The sequence below is a fragment of the Odontesthes bonariensis genome, chromosome 1 (genome assembly GCF_027942865.1).
Source record: "Odontesthes bonariensis isolate fOdoBon6 chromosome 1, fOdoBon6.hap1, whole genome shotgun sequence".
In the NCBI taxonomy this organism is placed as follows: Eukaryota; Metazoa; Chordata; class Actinopteri; order Atheriniformes; family Atherinopsidae; genus Odontesthes; species Odontesthes bonariensis.
Genome location: NC_134506.1, coordinates 41,708,189 through 41,724,353, shown reverse-complemented (window position 1 = coordinate 41,724,353; position 16,165 = coordinate 41,708,189). Strand labels below are relative to the sequence as shown.

General features: G+C 40.0%; 1 protein-coding gene across 4 annotated transcripts in view; it reads left to right on the top strand.

Annotated features, from left to right (window-relative positions):
• The first annotated feature begins 837 nt into the window (after positions 1 to 837).
• The window catches only part of crtc3 (CREB regulated transcription coactivator 3), a 71,691-nt gene continuing 56,363 nt past the window's right edge, over positions 838 to 16,165 (top strand). For all 4 annotated transcript variants that reach the window (XM_075466939.1, XM_075466938.1, XM_075466941.1 and 1 more), the window contains exons 1-2: positions 838 to 2,111; positions 11,365 to 11,475. In XM_075466939.1, the coding sequence (XP_075323054.1) occupies positions 1,980 to 2,111; positions 11,365 to 11,475 (243 nt within the window). In that variant the 5' untranslated portion in view covers positions 838 to 1,979. The remainder of the gene's footprint in view (positions 2,112 to 11,364; positions 11,476 to 16,165) is intronic.

The window sequence follows — 16,165 nt, the reverse complement described above, 5'->3', positions numbered from 1 at the left end:
ATTCAATACATTTTTTATCATGTATTTTTTGTTACACAATACAAAAAGACAATCACCAGTTTTCAGGATTACACTTTTTTTTTCTGGCTTTCTGAACCAATTACTGTTGGTTCCAACTGTCAGTTGGACTAACAGTTTTCTTGTTTTCTCAGTTTTCTTTTACATAATAAAGGTTTATTATTGCTGTTATATAAATGTGAAGTAATTACTTCTGAATTAATTATATTGAAAGGGAAAAAAAACAGTGAACTTTTTTCTGGTGTTTAAATGTTTTTAGAATTCACGGGTCAAAAATGACCCAAAAGACAATCTTTGTACCCTAGTGGTGTACAGCCCACATGGAAACATAAACAAAAATAAAGTGTGACTTTTTCTAATGATGGGGTCCCTTTAGGAAAAGTCATAACATTTCAAGTTGGAAAAAGATAGTTTAAGGTATTTTTTCTACAGCTAAACATGGTAGTGGGTCACTTTTGACCTGCAGGACAACAGGAGGGTTAAAAGAATACAGGAAAGCCTGAATAGAAGCCAAATGTAGAGAAATGAGGGGTAGGCTGCAGGCCTTTGCACAGAACTGTAATGTAATGCCATCTATTTTCAATTTCACTGATAATTAAGTTCCATTAAACCAAGGGTTTCAAAAGGATGTTTACAGTCTGGTTATTTTTAAAGTATTATGAAGTTATTTTAAAACGATTAAGGTGGTTATATGAAATGGGCAAAGGTTTGATTTTAAACTCAAGTCACATGGTGTTTCTAACAGATTTAATCGGTGTTTAATTGGTGGCGGGTAACTTTGTCGCCGTCCTGTGGTCGCCGCCGGTACTGCGTGTGTTTAACGAGGTAATGTTTTTCTCGCAGGAGTATGAGGATAACAAGCCTGCGGATTTCAGTTGCCGTGACAAGCTCTGTAAGCCGAGGACGAATGAGCTGAAAACATCCGCAGCGGTTACTCTGAACACTTGTGAATTGGCGGCGAAGAAGAAACGAGCTTTTTTTTCACCGTCGGCGCTGTTTGTTTATCTTCATGGAGTCGTCGGGCTGGAGTTTGCCTGAGAGCTCGCTTCTTGTCCGTGGATTAACACAAGACTCGCCTCCGCTGTGAAGAGCCGTGACATCAAGTTAACCAAAAAAAAAAAAAAAAAAGCGTGAATTGTGGATTGTGTTCGCGCGTCACGTTTGAATCATCGGAGGTTTACTTTTTCCCAGTTCGTGGGTGACAAAGTGGAAATTCAGCCAAATCCAAATGCAAAGACCAGCGGACACTTGTTGAAATACAATTCGCCGTTTTGCTAACGTTTTGTAGCGATATTTAGCTAACGAGGCTACGAACTTTTTTTTAAATTGCTTTTAATCCAGCTGTGTTATACGCGGACAGAGGACGGAGAGAGTGTCCACAAGCGGATAAAGTGCATTTGTGAGAATTATTGGGATGTAACACTCAGCAGCTTAGCTAACTTGGCTAGCTGCCGCTGATCCAGTTCCCCTGTTCACCTCTGTGTTGTGTTAGCATTGACAGCTAGCGATATGCTAACGTCAGATTCAAACAAGTGGTTCGCGAAAATGTGTCTATATGAAGTGGAATTCCCCTATTAACTTCCCGTGAGTGCTACGTCTTTCTTCTCTAAAGTTGTTACAGTTGACTTGTCCACACGGGCTCCATTTATCCTGGTTTCCTTTAATAATTAGACAACTTTATTAACTGGAGCTTAACGCTAGCATAGCCGCGTTAGCATCGACTCGGCTCCCGACACCGCGGCCAAGCCGAACTGACTCCGAGATATAACTGCTTCTTTTTACCACTTATGTGCGATGTGTTTCTAAAACTCTCATGGGTTTGCTGCGACCTACACTAAGACGCTTTGAAAGATAGACCCCCCACCCCTTCCCCTTTCCCCTTCCCTCTGCCCCGCACCGTCTTCTACGGTTTCCAAGTAGGTAAAGTTAGTAAAAAAAAACAAAAAACTGCGGCCCGCACAATGTCCGGCTCCCCGGGCACAGGTGGCTCAAACCCCAGGAAGTTCAGCGAGAAGATCGCGCTGCACAACCAGAAGCAAGCAGAGGAGACGCGGGCCTTTGAGCAGCTGATGACAGACCTCACCGTATCGAGGGTAAGAGCGCTTGATTTATTTCTTTTTTTTAGCTTTATGTCGTGTTTATGTGCTTGAATGCAGAAGTTTCTGCAGGCTGAGAGCTGCGGTTTTTCAGCCAGCTTTGCTTCTGTCTGTGCATCTGTGCATGTGTTCACTCAGCGGTGGCAAATCAGACCTCCTGCAGACTTGGGTTTGACTTTTGTGCTCAAAAAAGCAGGAACAAGTGATTTTTCTATTGAAAGTGAAGGAGAAACCTTTCTCTTTAGGGGGGAAATGCTCGGTGGGAGCTGACCTCTTAATGTTGGCACAGATAACCTTGTTTTTGTTGGAAAGGAAGCAGCGTTTCCCATTGAAATATTGGTGTAATGCCCCCCCTCTTAGTCTGTCGTATAAATTAAATTGTACTATTTCCCCTCTGGTTGGACTAACCTGGAAAGAGTGGGAGCAGCTCATCAGGAAGGATGGCCTATCAGTTTCACACCCTATTGTAACCGCCTCAGCACATTTGCATTATAGGTGGTCAGGTGTCCACTTGTGACTTTTGCTATTTAAAGAAAAGATAAATCAAACTTTTCAGCTGTCCTGTGAATGCGTTCCTTCAGCGCAACAATAATTCAGGTTTGTGCTTTTCAGGCCTGAGAATAAAGTCTTCTTAACCATATTTATGCTGTAATAACAGCTTGTAAACTTAAAATAAAGAAGATAAAGATTTATTTAGACCTACTTTTTAAACTTAAAACATAATTTGTGGTATTTTTAATTTAAGTAAAAGTTCACCTCATGCAAACCACTACAGTAGATTTATTCTGTTCATTGTTCAGGCTCAGAAAGTCTCAGAAAGTCCTTTAAAATGCCCAAAAAGTTCATCTTCTCTGATGTTTTGCCCAAATAGCCATCATTTGTTAGAATAAAGATGGACTCTAAAACTCATATAATCTATTTATAAAGATGTATGGCGTCACCAAATCTGAATCTGTACCCAAAGTGTTCCCAGGCTGTCACCAGATAAGGTTGTTGTGGTGGTAGATAAGGAGTTGTTTTATTTAGTTTGATAAAGGAAAGTCTGCTTAAAGGGACACCAAGTGGATGTTGATCACTTATTAGAGTGGAAAATAATCCACTAATAACCACTCGATAATGGTTCCACCTTCATTGATTGATTTTTTTTTTTTTTTTTTAATCAGGTTTTGCTGCTTGGATTTATTTTTTTTACTTCCTTGACTTTTTCTAAGGAACTGAAAAGGTTCCTTCAGGCTGGGCAGTACGGCCAAAAAGTTATAGTTTGGTATTTTTTTCATGGCAACACATGATCAGAGGTGGGTAGAGCAGCCAAAAATTGTACTCAAGTAAAAGTACTGTTACTTCAGAATATTATGACTCAAGTAAAAGTAAAAAGTAGTCATCCAAATAATTACTTGAGTAAGAGGTGAAAAAAGTGCTCAAGTACTGAGTAACTGTTGAGTAACGTCTGATTTATTTGTTAACACAAGCATTCAATCAGACAGACAAAAATACTAAATAATCATCTTTAGGCAAATTAGAGTTCATCCAGTTGTTAAAATAAATTAAAATGAATGAATTAATTACAAAATAGCTTAAATTAAAAATAATCCAGGTAAATTCAAGAACGGAGTAAGAGGACAGTTTCTTCTGCACAAATCTACTCAAGTAAAAGTAAAAAGTATAGAGATTTAAAACTACTCCTAGAAGTATAATGTTTTCAAAAACTTACTCAAGTAAATGTAACTTGTTTTATTTTGTGTTGTACAGCACTTTGTTTCAGCTACGGCTGTGTTAAAAGGCTATAATAATAAAGTTGATGATGATACCCACCTCTGCACATGATATATATAAGTCTTTGTGTTGTCAACAAATATTTAGGGCCAAGATTCTTCCCTAATCATTTGATTGGGGGTCACTAAAAAGCCTGATCAGTTATTGTTATTTTGAAGACGAGCTGAACAATGTGAGGACCCAGAGGTGGCGTCAGTTCATGTTTTAATAATTCTTTTTGAGCCACTGAGGCTTCCAGGTCAGATCCCTGGTGTTTACATCGCAACAGTTTTTGCTTGTTTATGTTTTTTTTTTATGATTTAAAGGTATTTACGCTGCAGCTGAGTGCCGGTTGTGTGGTCCCTGTTCGTTCAGCCTCTTACTTAACAAACTGCAGTTCGAGCAGTCGAGCCGCCACATTGAAGTCGGTGTTTTTTCTCAGTGATGCCGCCGTGCGGGACCTTAAACATTGTGCTTCAGGCAGAGAGGAGCCAGAGTTCTGCAGAGAGAGGAATTACGGTTCGTTCAAAAAGTTGCTCACGAGTCTAAAAGTTGCTTAAACTGGAGCGTCTGGATCCGGTGTCTTTTCAGAATTCAAAGGCTGTTTCAGTACGGCGTGTTGTTCTCATTTAGCTTTTATTCCAGTTTATATTGCATAAAATATCTTATTTCTTGGATCTAAGCTTTTCTGATTAACCAAGAACCACTTGAGGCTCATGTTTTGTTGTAAAAGAGTGAAATTATGTGCATGTTTCCTAATGATTCAGTCTGAACACCTCCTCTTCTCTGAATTTAATACTTCTCATAGATTTCTGATGAAAATGCTATGTGCACTCCATGATTGTGGATCGATAATTGACCGATCCTGCTCCTCCATCTTCTGTTATATTGTTAATAATCCTCTTAAATATCATGCACCTGCATCAGCCTCTGTGGCTTTTAATGCAGCTGGATTCCTAACGAAGCTTTTTGTGTCATTGGACAACACGGTGAGCCAGAAACGTGCCATAACATCTCTCACCAACCAGAAGTCGCTGATATTTCTACACATAACTCCAGAGAATCGCTCTGCTTTGATTTCAGCTGTATTTGCTTAGCTGAAAAATGACACGCACAGCTTGTAACGGTGTTGTAACAGCAGGCTGCAGCTGCTCAGCGGGGCTCACAGGGCTGTCTGGCATCCCTCTTCAACAGAAAGCAGCTCAGCTTCATGCTACACCAGATGCGAGTTGTTGTTTCAATATAAATACGGGGACAAAGTCTGTAAGTGGTCAAAAGACGAGGAGAATTTAGGAGTTTGCAGCTTGTGTTTTCTTCAGACGGACAGGAAAAGGTAGCATTCATACACACTGACACGGCTTTACGGGTAGATTCAGATCTATATCTAAAGTATTGTTTGATTTCTAATCTTTCATAACTTTCTCTTTAGGGGGAAATGCTCGGTGAGAACTGTTGTGGTGGCTTCTTAATGTTGGCTTAGATAACCTTGTTTTTGTTGTAAAGGAAGCTGTGTTTTCCATTTAAATATTGGTGTAATGTTTGAAAAAACTATTGGTTTAGGTAAGGAAAACGGGAAAAAAAATCAATGATGCCCCAACGCTAGTCTAAAGTCTCATAAAGGGTTTTTTATCTTGCTGCTTAGCACTCTCTGAATAAGGGAACCATCCATGGATTCCTTTGAGCGTCGTGATGTCAGATGTGTGTAAAACAAACTTCTGTTAATGATTTCAGAGCGAACATCCCGTGTGACAGAGAGTTGCAAAACAGAGTTGGCCAACAGAGTGCTTGCATGACTCAAAAGTCAATCCATCCGCTTGTTGGACACAACTCCGACCCTGAAGGTGCAGTTTAATTTTCAGCTGGTTTTATAAGCTGTAGTCACACATGAATTCATCCTTCCCCCGATGCTTGTTTATTCTGCCGTCTCGCTCTTTCACGACGCTGTGCCGTAATTAATGTTGCACAAAACGTGCCGGACGCCGTCATGCAACACTGGCAGAGGTGAAGCTCTCTTCTGTTTTTGTTTTCACTGTGGCTGCGGACCATTGCCACCATCTTGTGATAGTAGTAACACATTGGCTGTGTTTGAAACTGCATACTATATACTGCATACTATATACTGCATACTATATACTACATACTGCATACTATATACTACATACTGCATACTATATACTGCATACTATATACTATATACTACATACTGCATACTATATACTATATACTACATACTGCATACTACATACTGCATACTATATACTACATACTGCATACTATATACTATATACTACATACTGCATACTACATACTGCATACTATATACTACATACTGCATACTATATACTATATACTGCATACTACATACTACATACTACATACTGCATACTACATACTACATACTACATACTACATACTTCCATACTGCATACTCATCGATCAGACAGTATGCAGAGCGTTTACCCACAATGCATTTCGCTCCTTCCCGAGCCGAAATCAGCCGGCCTGAAGCTGATTTCGCTCCTGCTCTAAACTCTGTAAACTTTAGCAACATTTGAAACATTTTCAGGCGAGAAAGTAGTCGTTTAGATCCCCAACGTGTTGAAAACCTGACAAAATACCGGCTATTTACTATTTTGTTCCCACGAATTCGGCGCTACTAAAGCTAGCCGCAGTGAGCAACGCACTTCCGGTTATTTTCACAAAATAAAATACCCGTTGCCTTTTATCATAGGGAAAGCCATTACGATACAATTGGTGCTTTTGTTTTGAAAACAGGAAGTGAACCTACCCTCGTTGTAGCTAGCTTGAAACTTCCGCTTTGACAGGAAATGACGATCGGCGACGTCACGTTACGTTGCATCTTGGGTAGTTTGAGTATGAGTAGTAACCTCATGATGCATACCCAACATTTCGGAGAATCTAGTATGCATCCGGGAACTTTTAACAACACTGACAGTGGAGAAGCCACGGTGAATTAGAGGTAGTGTATTCACATAGAATCTGGCTAAATGGCACCTTCCCACAGGGCTGTGCTGAATTATGGGTGCTTCAGAACTCAAACACTACCGAAAACATTGCTTTGCTATTATCGGTGTTTGCCTGGTTTCCAGCTTTGTTTTGTCTCTGTTTCCAGGAGATTAATAAATGAAATGATGATGATATAAGTATATAAAATAGGGTGGATACAGGATGACAAACCAGTGGGCTGATGTATAAAAATAAAAAAACAGATTATTTTCCCATTTAGAGTTAATTTGTATCAGTTTATGAGTTCACAAGTCAAGTAAGCAATGAAACATGTATTTAAACAAAGTGTGTTGCAGTGAAGAATAAATCTCAGTGCTTTCTGAGACACTAAGCAAACAGACATGGTTTGTGTCAAAGTTTGAAATAAATGTTAATTAAAAAAAATGGTATTGGCCATTTTCTATACACTATTTATATAGTATTTAGAGTTTCTTGGGTGATATAAAGGCCCCTTTTCACATTATTCTTGCACCATTTGTTCACAATGTGCTCTTTCTGTGACTGGTCTTGGATGACCAGCCGAAGAGGATGTGGGTTTGAGGCGTCAACGAATGAAGTTTGCCATTAAGGATGAACTGTCCGTGACCCCCCTGTAAGACAGAGCAGCCCAGTCAGTGAAACCAGAGCTGGTCAGGGCACAGCACAGCACACGCTGCCAGCAAACAGCTGGAATTAGAAAGAGCTGCTTGAACATTTACACCAGCAACCAAAGGACTTAATATAACTGCTGGAGTCATTCTGAAAAGCCTTAAATTGTTACTGAATGCACAAACAGACTCCGAGCGTTCTCTCAGCTGCTTTGTGTCGGATAGTTTGCATCCTTGTTACCATTAACCGTGTTAAGTGTGTATGTTATGCAATGGAAATGTTGCCTTTTGTTATTTGATTATGTCTTACAAAAAAATAAATGGTCTCACGGATGTTGGGACATTTCAGTTACTGATAGTAGGAATGGTTAATCTGAAGTACACTGGCTACTGATGAGCCTTTAAGTCTTCTTTTTGGTCTGTTCACTCATACTCATGTTTCTCCAGTTTATTAACTAAGTTATTAAGTTTTCATCAGAGGCCTTCTGTCGACACATGGTTAATTAATGAGTGGCTAATATTCATTTGAGGGATACTTAATTTTCCACTTTTGGGACTAAAATCTTTTGTCTTTTTTTTTTTTTTTAGATGATGTACTGTATTGATTTATGTACCTTACTCCTTCAGTTCACCACATCAGGCCACTGCAGGCTCACCTGCTAGCTCCATGATAGCTTGAGAGCTAGCATTTCGCTCCTGCACGAGCCGAAATCAGCCGGCCTGAAGCTGATTTCGCTTAAGCTCTAAACTCTGTAAACTTTAGCAACATTTGAAACATTTTCAGGTTAGAAAGTAGTCGTTTAGATCCCCAACGTGTTGAAAACCTGACAAAATACCGGCTGTTTACAATTTTGTTCCCACGAATTTGGCGCTACTAAAGCTAGCCGCAGTGAGCAACGCACTTCCGGTTATTTTCACAAAATAAAATACCCGTTGCCTTTTATCATAGGGAAAGCCATTACGATACAATTGGTGCTTTTGTTTTGAAAACAGGAAGTGAACCTACCCTCGTTGTAGCTAGCTTGAAACTGCCGTTTTGACAGGAAATGACGATCGGCGACGTCATGTTATGTTGCATCTTGGGTAGTTTAAGTATGAGTAGTAACCTCATGATGCATACCCAACATTTCGGAGAATCTAGTATGCATCCGGGAACTTCTCGCTTACTAAAACTTGCATACTAACTCAAAAAGTTAGTATGAGTAGTGGGAGAAGTATGTGGTTTCGAACACAGCCTTAGTATCCAGTCGGAAAACCAGGGTTGATTCACCCATGGAAAAAAACATTGTACTGTTTAGCAAGATCTCCATTGTTGGGGTTAGTTAAGCTAGATCATCTAAAGATACCCTGGAGCTTAAAGTGAGCCAATAAATTAAACCTGCTTTGTTGTACAGGCTCCTCCTCTGAAACAGTCCCACCATTCATTGCAAGAAAAGAAAGCTAACTCAGTCAACAGATTCCCCCAAAGCTGAGCAAAGCGCTCATCACGGTAAACAAAGTGTTCAAATGCCACATCATGGTAAACTACCTGTTAGCTGTCTGCGCAGCTAGCAACAGCTAGCTGTTTACATACTGGTGTTTTTTTTGGGAAATGAATGCAAACGTGTGTTTTAAATAACCAAAATGAAAATGCTCTCCTGACTAGAATATAACTCTGACTCCACAACAGAATCCTTAAGCCCTAAAACTAAAAAAAAAAAAATAGGCTTCTGAAAAATCTGCACAGTTAACTCCGATATATCCATCCAGAGTAATGTTTTGGTTGAAATAAACCAGCTAGCAGCTTTTTAAGCAGCAGATAATCATGTTGCTGTGTATAGGCGGCAAAACGGATGAAAAATAAAAGAAAGAAGAAGACTAAATCTGGCTTCGGTGACAGAGCCATGTCCCAGACGGCCTCTGCTGATTGCTGGGCAATTACAGCAGACACCATCAATCTTGTTTTTCAGCTTCTCGGATGAGCAGGACAGTGTACAGAACAGTGCAACCTCGTCTCCGGCACCACCTCAAACCGGAGTGCACTGTCTGGCTCAAGGATATTTGCCAGGCCAACAGTCCTGGCATGAACCCCCCAGGGAGCCCCGATCAAGCCCACGATCAAGCCCTGGATGTGACAGTGGAAACATTTAGTGCTGTTATTTGCATTGGCTTCAAATTGATAGATATGGCTGGTAATACCAGCTAAGGAGCTATGTTGCTAAATTTAGCTATTCTCCACTTATTCTTTTTTTTAACTATCATGAGTAAAGACAGAACTACAACTCAGAATCCATACATTTCAGGGATGTTGTTGCAGCTATATGCTTACTAACCCTAGTTAGTAACTGATTAAAATAAAGAAGAGACACAAACTGTTTCTGGGACTGTTGCAGTCATCACATATATGTCCACAGTTGCTGCATATGAGGCAATGTTACACCAACAATGGATGTTTTATCACTTTCTCCTGGCTTCTTCCCGATGTGTCGTTTTGATAACTTTTTATAGATCCGTCTGTTCTTTGTAAATCTGTTTGAAAAAAAAAAATCAAATAAGGTCATTTTTTTATTATTTTAGATTCAAATCTTGCCCTTTCGGCAGTCTTAAGATAAAAAAAAACTTGGATGTTTGACTGTGCCCGACCCCATTTAAAGGCTTTCTCTGTTGGCTTCGCTGCGGCACAACAAGCATCTTTTTGTGGGTGGCTGGTTTGGGAAGTTGGTGGAAATCCCTCTGCAATTTGTTTGTTAAATTTCAGGTCCAATTTTAATATCTGCCACTCGATTTCCAACTTACATGGAAACGTGTAGGTAATGATATTCTACTTGGGTTGTTTAGAGAGAGAACAAGAACATTGTTTTCACAGTGTGACAGCTGGAGATGTTGCATTCAGTAACATTTAAAATAACCCTTTGACTATATGAAAAGAAAAACAGGATTTTGCATCAATGGTTACCTGCTTGTTTGTTTATGCAAGTTTATGTATGTAAAAACATGGCCGCTTAGACATGGGTTGGGACGGATATCTAACTGGTCTATCAGGCTCTGGCAACAGTTAAACATTGCATAAGGTCCACGCAACATTTACATTGAAAGGCAGATGGGATGAGCTACAAATGACCCGCTTCTTCCTTCATTTACACCTGGTTAGAACCAGTTTGAGTTTATTTCGACAATATAAATATAAAACAACAGCGTTGTAAAGGGAAGTAAAAATAAAATGTATAAATAAATGTCTTTTACATGGTTGAAAAGGAATAAGAAGTTATTTGATCCTACCCTGAGAGAACAATGCAAGTTTTCACATGACATAATTTAACAATATTCACATTTAATTATGTGTTAAGTATGTATATTAATCTACACGTGTAAAACAAACCAACAAACTTTTCCCCTGTAATTAACACCCCTCTAAATCCCTGTACCTTGGTGTAAAGAATGTCTTTATGTTGTTTTTTTAACTGAGTTATGTTTGGTCTTTGCTCATAACTCGTTATTTTAACTGTTCCACGATTTCACACCAGATGTAGATGGAGAAAAGCTTTTTCTGCTTGTCCCAAAACTGCATCTTTAGGTTTGGTGTTCTCCTTAAATACCACAGCTTTTAGTCAGAGCATGTGGCTCATTGAGATATTTATGTCAGAAAATATTTATGTGTGTGTGTGTGAGAGGGAGAGAAAGATGTGAAAGTTTATATTAAAAAGTAATTTATTTCCTTGTAAAACTATACCAGATAAAGAGTTCACAATGTCCTGGAAACAATAAGAACAAGACGAGACGTAACCGCTTTTTATTTCCATTTCAGGGAGAAATACCCGCTTTGGTGGTTGTTTTTTGCTTTAAAAGTTTCTGGTTTTTGTATTTCATTCCCTCTCTTTTGTTTTCCTCCTCTGTTTGACGGACAGGTGCAGTTTCAGAAGATCCAGCAGCTTCGTTTGTCTCAGTCACGGGCTCAGTACTACGGAGGCTCCCTTCCTAACGTCAACCAGATCGGCAACACCAGCTCTGAATTCCAGGTGGGGACTCATTAGGATCAGAGACTCTCTGCAAACTGCAGATTTAAAGCCAGTTAACACCTCTTTTTTTTTTTTTTTTTGTTACGTGCATTTATTGAAACAGTCGCTGCACCTTGTTGGACTCTTGTTGCACCCCTCCCTGTATTGTGGACACCATATATGTGCCATGTGTACTGTACTTTTTCTGGATTTTAAAAATCTTTAAAGCCAGAACATGTTTTGCCTTCTGTTAGATGATCATGTGAGGCGAGTTGTTAAAGGGATAGTTCGCCTCTTTTGACATGAAGCTGTATGACATCCCATATTAGCAATATCATTTATGAACATTTTCTTACCCCCTGCTGTGTCCTGTGAGCCGAGTTCCAGCCTCGTTTTGGTGTTGATGAAGGTAGTCCGGCTAGTTTGCTAGGGTCCCGAAAATAAAGCGTCTTGCTTCTCAAAACAATATGCGTTCAAAAGAGTAATACATTTGCATCACAAAATGGTTCTCCAGGAAAAAGTCAGACCTCACAATCGCTTGGCCCTATTTTCTCTCCCTTCGCGCCTGTTTCACGGTGTTTACTGCTCGGTCTGCACTTCGGTCTGCTCGGTCTACACAGCACGCAGTGATATGAAGGAACAGAAAATAGTGCCATGCGATTGTGAGGTCTGACTTTTTCCTGGAGAACCATTTTGTGATGCAAATGTATTACTCTGTTGAACGCATATTGTTTTCAGAAGCAAAACGCTTTATTTTTTAAACCCCAGCCAACTAGCCGGACTACCTTCATCAACACCAAAACGAGGCTGGAACTCTGCTCACAGGACGCAGCAGGGGGTAAGAAGATGTTCATAAATGATGTTGCCAGTATGGGATGTCATACAGCTTCATGTCAAAAGAGGCGAACTATCCCTTTAAAGGATCAACCAAGGGAAAAAGTGCTTCCCAGACTTCTCGGCAGCCCTTTTCACACTGCCAACAAACACACTAACCCTGCTAACATCTGCCTTAGGAGTGCAACGTGAGAGTGCTCGGTTGGTATTCAGTCCCCGGCCAAATGACTCTGCAGTGGCTGCAGATATTTTTTGGCTTCGGCATTAACAGGAGAACAACCCCTCACCCCATATCTGTGAGGATCCTGTGCTTTGGGTTTCACCAGTGGGCACGTTTCGCTTATTCTGTGCAGAAACACACATTTACTGACCGTCGCATCTGAAGCGGAGGTTCTAAAAGTGACAGGAACGACCAATGAGATGAGATTGGCAGGTTTTTACCTCTCTGCAGGACAGGTGGCAGCTCAGGTTTCAGGTCCAGTCGGGTTGATCAGAAGCTGTGGTGTAACAGCCAGCAGGATGCAGTGCCATGTTCTCCCTTTAAGTGGTCGTAGTTACAGGTTTGTCCCCTGGCTGATGGTGGCAGTCGATGGATCTGGTCTACCTAAGTTGTGGCCCTCAGAGTATAGAGGTTAAACATGCTATTTCTGGTAATAAGACATGATTGAATTGTCTTGTTTTCGAGGTTTAACTGCTTAAACGTGTTGCTTTTGGGTGTTTTTTCTGTTGGACCCTTCTGCATTAGCAGTGCAGCTGAGGCAGAGTTTTTGTTTCTCTCCGTCAGTCTGAGCACCGTCTTTGAATACGGAAATACTTTTCCTTAAGCTAAGAACGAGACGCAGATGTTTTTATTTTAAAACTCTGCTTACCTTGAGATTACAATCTACCACATTCAAGGTCCTGTTCCCATGTTGGTCTTTTTCAAGGACCGTTGTGTCTGACCCTCGGTTCTAACGTGGAGCTCAGCTGCAAACACGGCTTAAGAGTGTGCTGAACTGACACAAGTGCAGATAAGCTTGAAATGATTCAGATTTCTGTTTTGGTTTCTGCCAACGTAAAAAAGAAACGCAGTAATTAACCGTATTCTGTGCTATAACCAGAGGTGAGTAGCGTAGCCAAAAATTGTACTCAAGTAAAAGTACTGTTACTTCAGAATAATATGACTCAAGTAAAAGTAAAAAGTAGTCATCCAAATAATTACTTGAGTAAGAGTAAAAAAAGTGCTCGGTGAAAAAACTACTCGAGTACTGAGTAACTGTTGAGTAACGTCTGATTTATTTGTTAACACAAGCATTCAATCAGACAGACAAAAATACTAAATAATCATCTTTAGGCAAATTAGAGTTCATCCAATTGATAAAATAAATTAATTCATTACAAAATAGCTTAAATTAAAATAATCCAGGTAAATTCAAGAACTTAGAAAATGTTTAAAACATGTGTAACCCATATGTAACCTATAAAACAAACGTTCACCTATCCATGGGGGAAATAAAACGAGTTTAGGAAACTTAGCGCTACATGTTTCCTCAAGTTAGATGTTGAGTTTCTGCTGAAATGTGCGTTTGTTTTGGTTGACACAGAAGACACATAATGTAGCTGCTGTTTCTCACTCTTTGTAAGGTAAACATGCTTTCAGTATGAGGCCTCGTCTGCGTCTTCATTTCCCACCGTTGGTTCTGACATTTTTCATCTGTTTCTTTGTTTGTTTGCTACGACTGCTAATGCTAAAGCTAACCCGTCCCGCCGCTGAGATTGAGTATGGTCACGTGACCAGACTGCACGGCTGCGTCTGATTGGTGGAACACAGTCAGGTGGTAGAGCCTTTGGAAGTCTCTCTCTCTGTCAGAATAAAACATTAAAATGAGGCGTACGCGGGGGGGTAAAAATAATGAGGCGTAGAATACCAAAGAGGTAAGAAGAAAAGTAACCAGCTCATTGTAGCCTAATGTAGCGGAGTAAGAGGACAGTTTCTGCTGCACACATCTACTCAAGTAAAAGTAAAAAGTATAGAGATTTAAAACTACTCCTAGAAGTACAATTTTTTTTCAAAAACTTACTCAAGTAAATGTAACTCGTTACTGCCCACCTCTGGCTATAACGAGGCTTTTTGGCAGCGCAGGACTCTGTTTCTGTGTCGGCTCTCTGAGGAGTGCTGGGATACAGACGGGTCGGGTAAAGGTGCACTTGTTACTCAAAGAATAGCCCTTTGAGGTGGAGCATTCTCTGCAACGCTAAGCTCTCATGGAGAATTCAACCCCTCCTCAGAGAGGGAGAAACTTAGTCTCACTTAGTCCACTCATGCTCTCTTCTGGCTCCTGGATTCCTTCAGAGGATGATTAATTGTTAAATCCTTGTTCGGTTAAATTATAATGTAGTCTGTTTCATGTCGTACTTCCTGAAGCTTTGCGACTCACGCTGTGCTTTATGCTCCCAAGATCACAAGAACACATGTTTGTGGATCACATATACAGAATCGGTGTGATACAGAAGCCCTCAGTCAATAAACCGGTTTACGTTTACACTCGTTCAAAAATAGAAGTCGATGAATTAAATAGTCGATTTTGCAGCTGTGCTCCTCTTCAGTTAATCTCCTTGAAATGATGCACTGACATTCAGACTGTGCGTAACTGCACAGCTTCAACACATGACTCCAACTCTTCTGAGATCCATGAAGAAAACACTCTAAAATGATGAATATTGGACACAACTTCTCACAACTTCTCACATTCAGACACACAGACGGGGACAAAGGCCCTCCCCTGACAAACAGCTGAACTCATGAACTCCGGCTGACGCTGTCAGCACTGTGCTGCCTGGTGTTGCATGCAGAAAACCAACTTAACGTGGCAAGTGGTGCAGCAGAGGCCTTTCAGAGCAGCTTCAGATGAGAGAACTTCAAACTAATTCTCTTGATGCTGTTTTTATTGTTCCGGTCTTTATTTTAAAAAATAATGCATCTCATTTTGGTGCAATTTTTTTTCCCCTCTTTTGTATCAAAGATGGCATCAGCATCAACCTTTGGTCAAAAGAGGTGAACTATCCCTTTAAGGAAAACACAGAGAGGAAGAATAAAATTAACTTTTTCACAGGGCTGGGCAACGATTAAAATCTTTAATCTAATTAATCACATGATTTCCCTTATGAATCACGATTAATCACATTTGTACGCAAAATCCAAAAATGAATCCAAAAGTAGTGTATAGCTTTTAGCATTTAGCTTTATTTTAAATGTGCTGCCATATGAATGAAAGTGCCATAACATTTGTTGTGCAAACACACTTTTAACATCAGCATCTTTCTGTAGTTTTTATGTAGAAGCCTCGCTCCACTGTCTGTTTCCTTGAATGACTTGCTGCTATCAGTTGTGTGTTTTGCCTTTAAGTGATATTTTAGACTGGAACTACTACGCTGAGAAGATAATTCAACTTGGCAGAGTTTACAGATGACTTTGGTTCTGTCGACTCCGCCATCTGGAAGAACTTTAAAATGAAAATGGCCGAGTAAAAGTTCCGTACCCTTCTCCATGTTTGGTGGATCCGCCGATTACTTTCTTTTCCGGTTCCGCAGCAGACAGCAGCAGACTTTTACAAAATAAAAGCCTGTGAGCAACAGACTTTTACAAAATAAAATAAATAATAAAAAATGCGCGATAAAATATTAATATTAAATAATAATTAACGAGTTAACGCGATAATAACGAGTTAACTCGCCCAGCCACAAGCTGTTGAAAAGGCAAATTAAGACTCACTTCAACTGTGCATACCTGTTTGTTTAGGTGACTGAGGCTATGTACACACGTAGCCGGGTATTTTTAAAACCGAATGTTTCCCCTCCTCCGTTTATAAAATAATTTGTATCCACATTACCTCGTTTT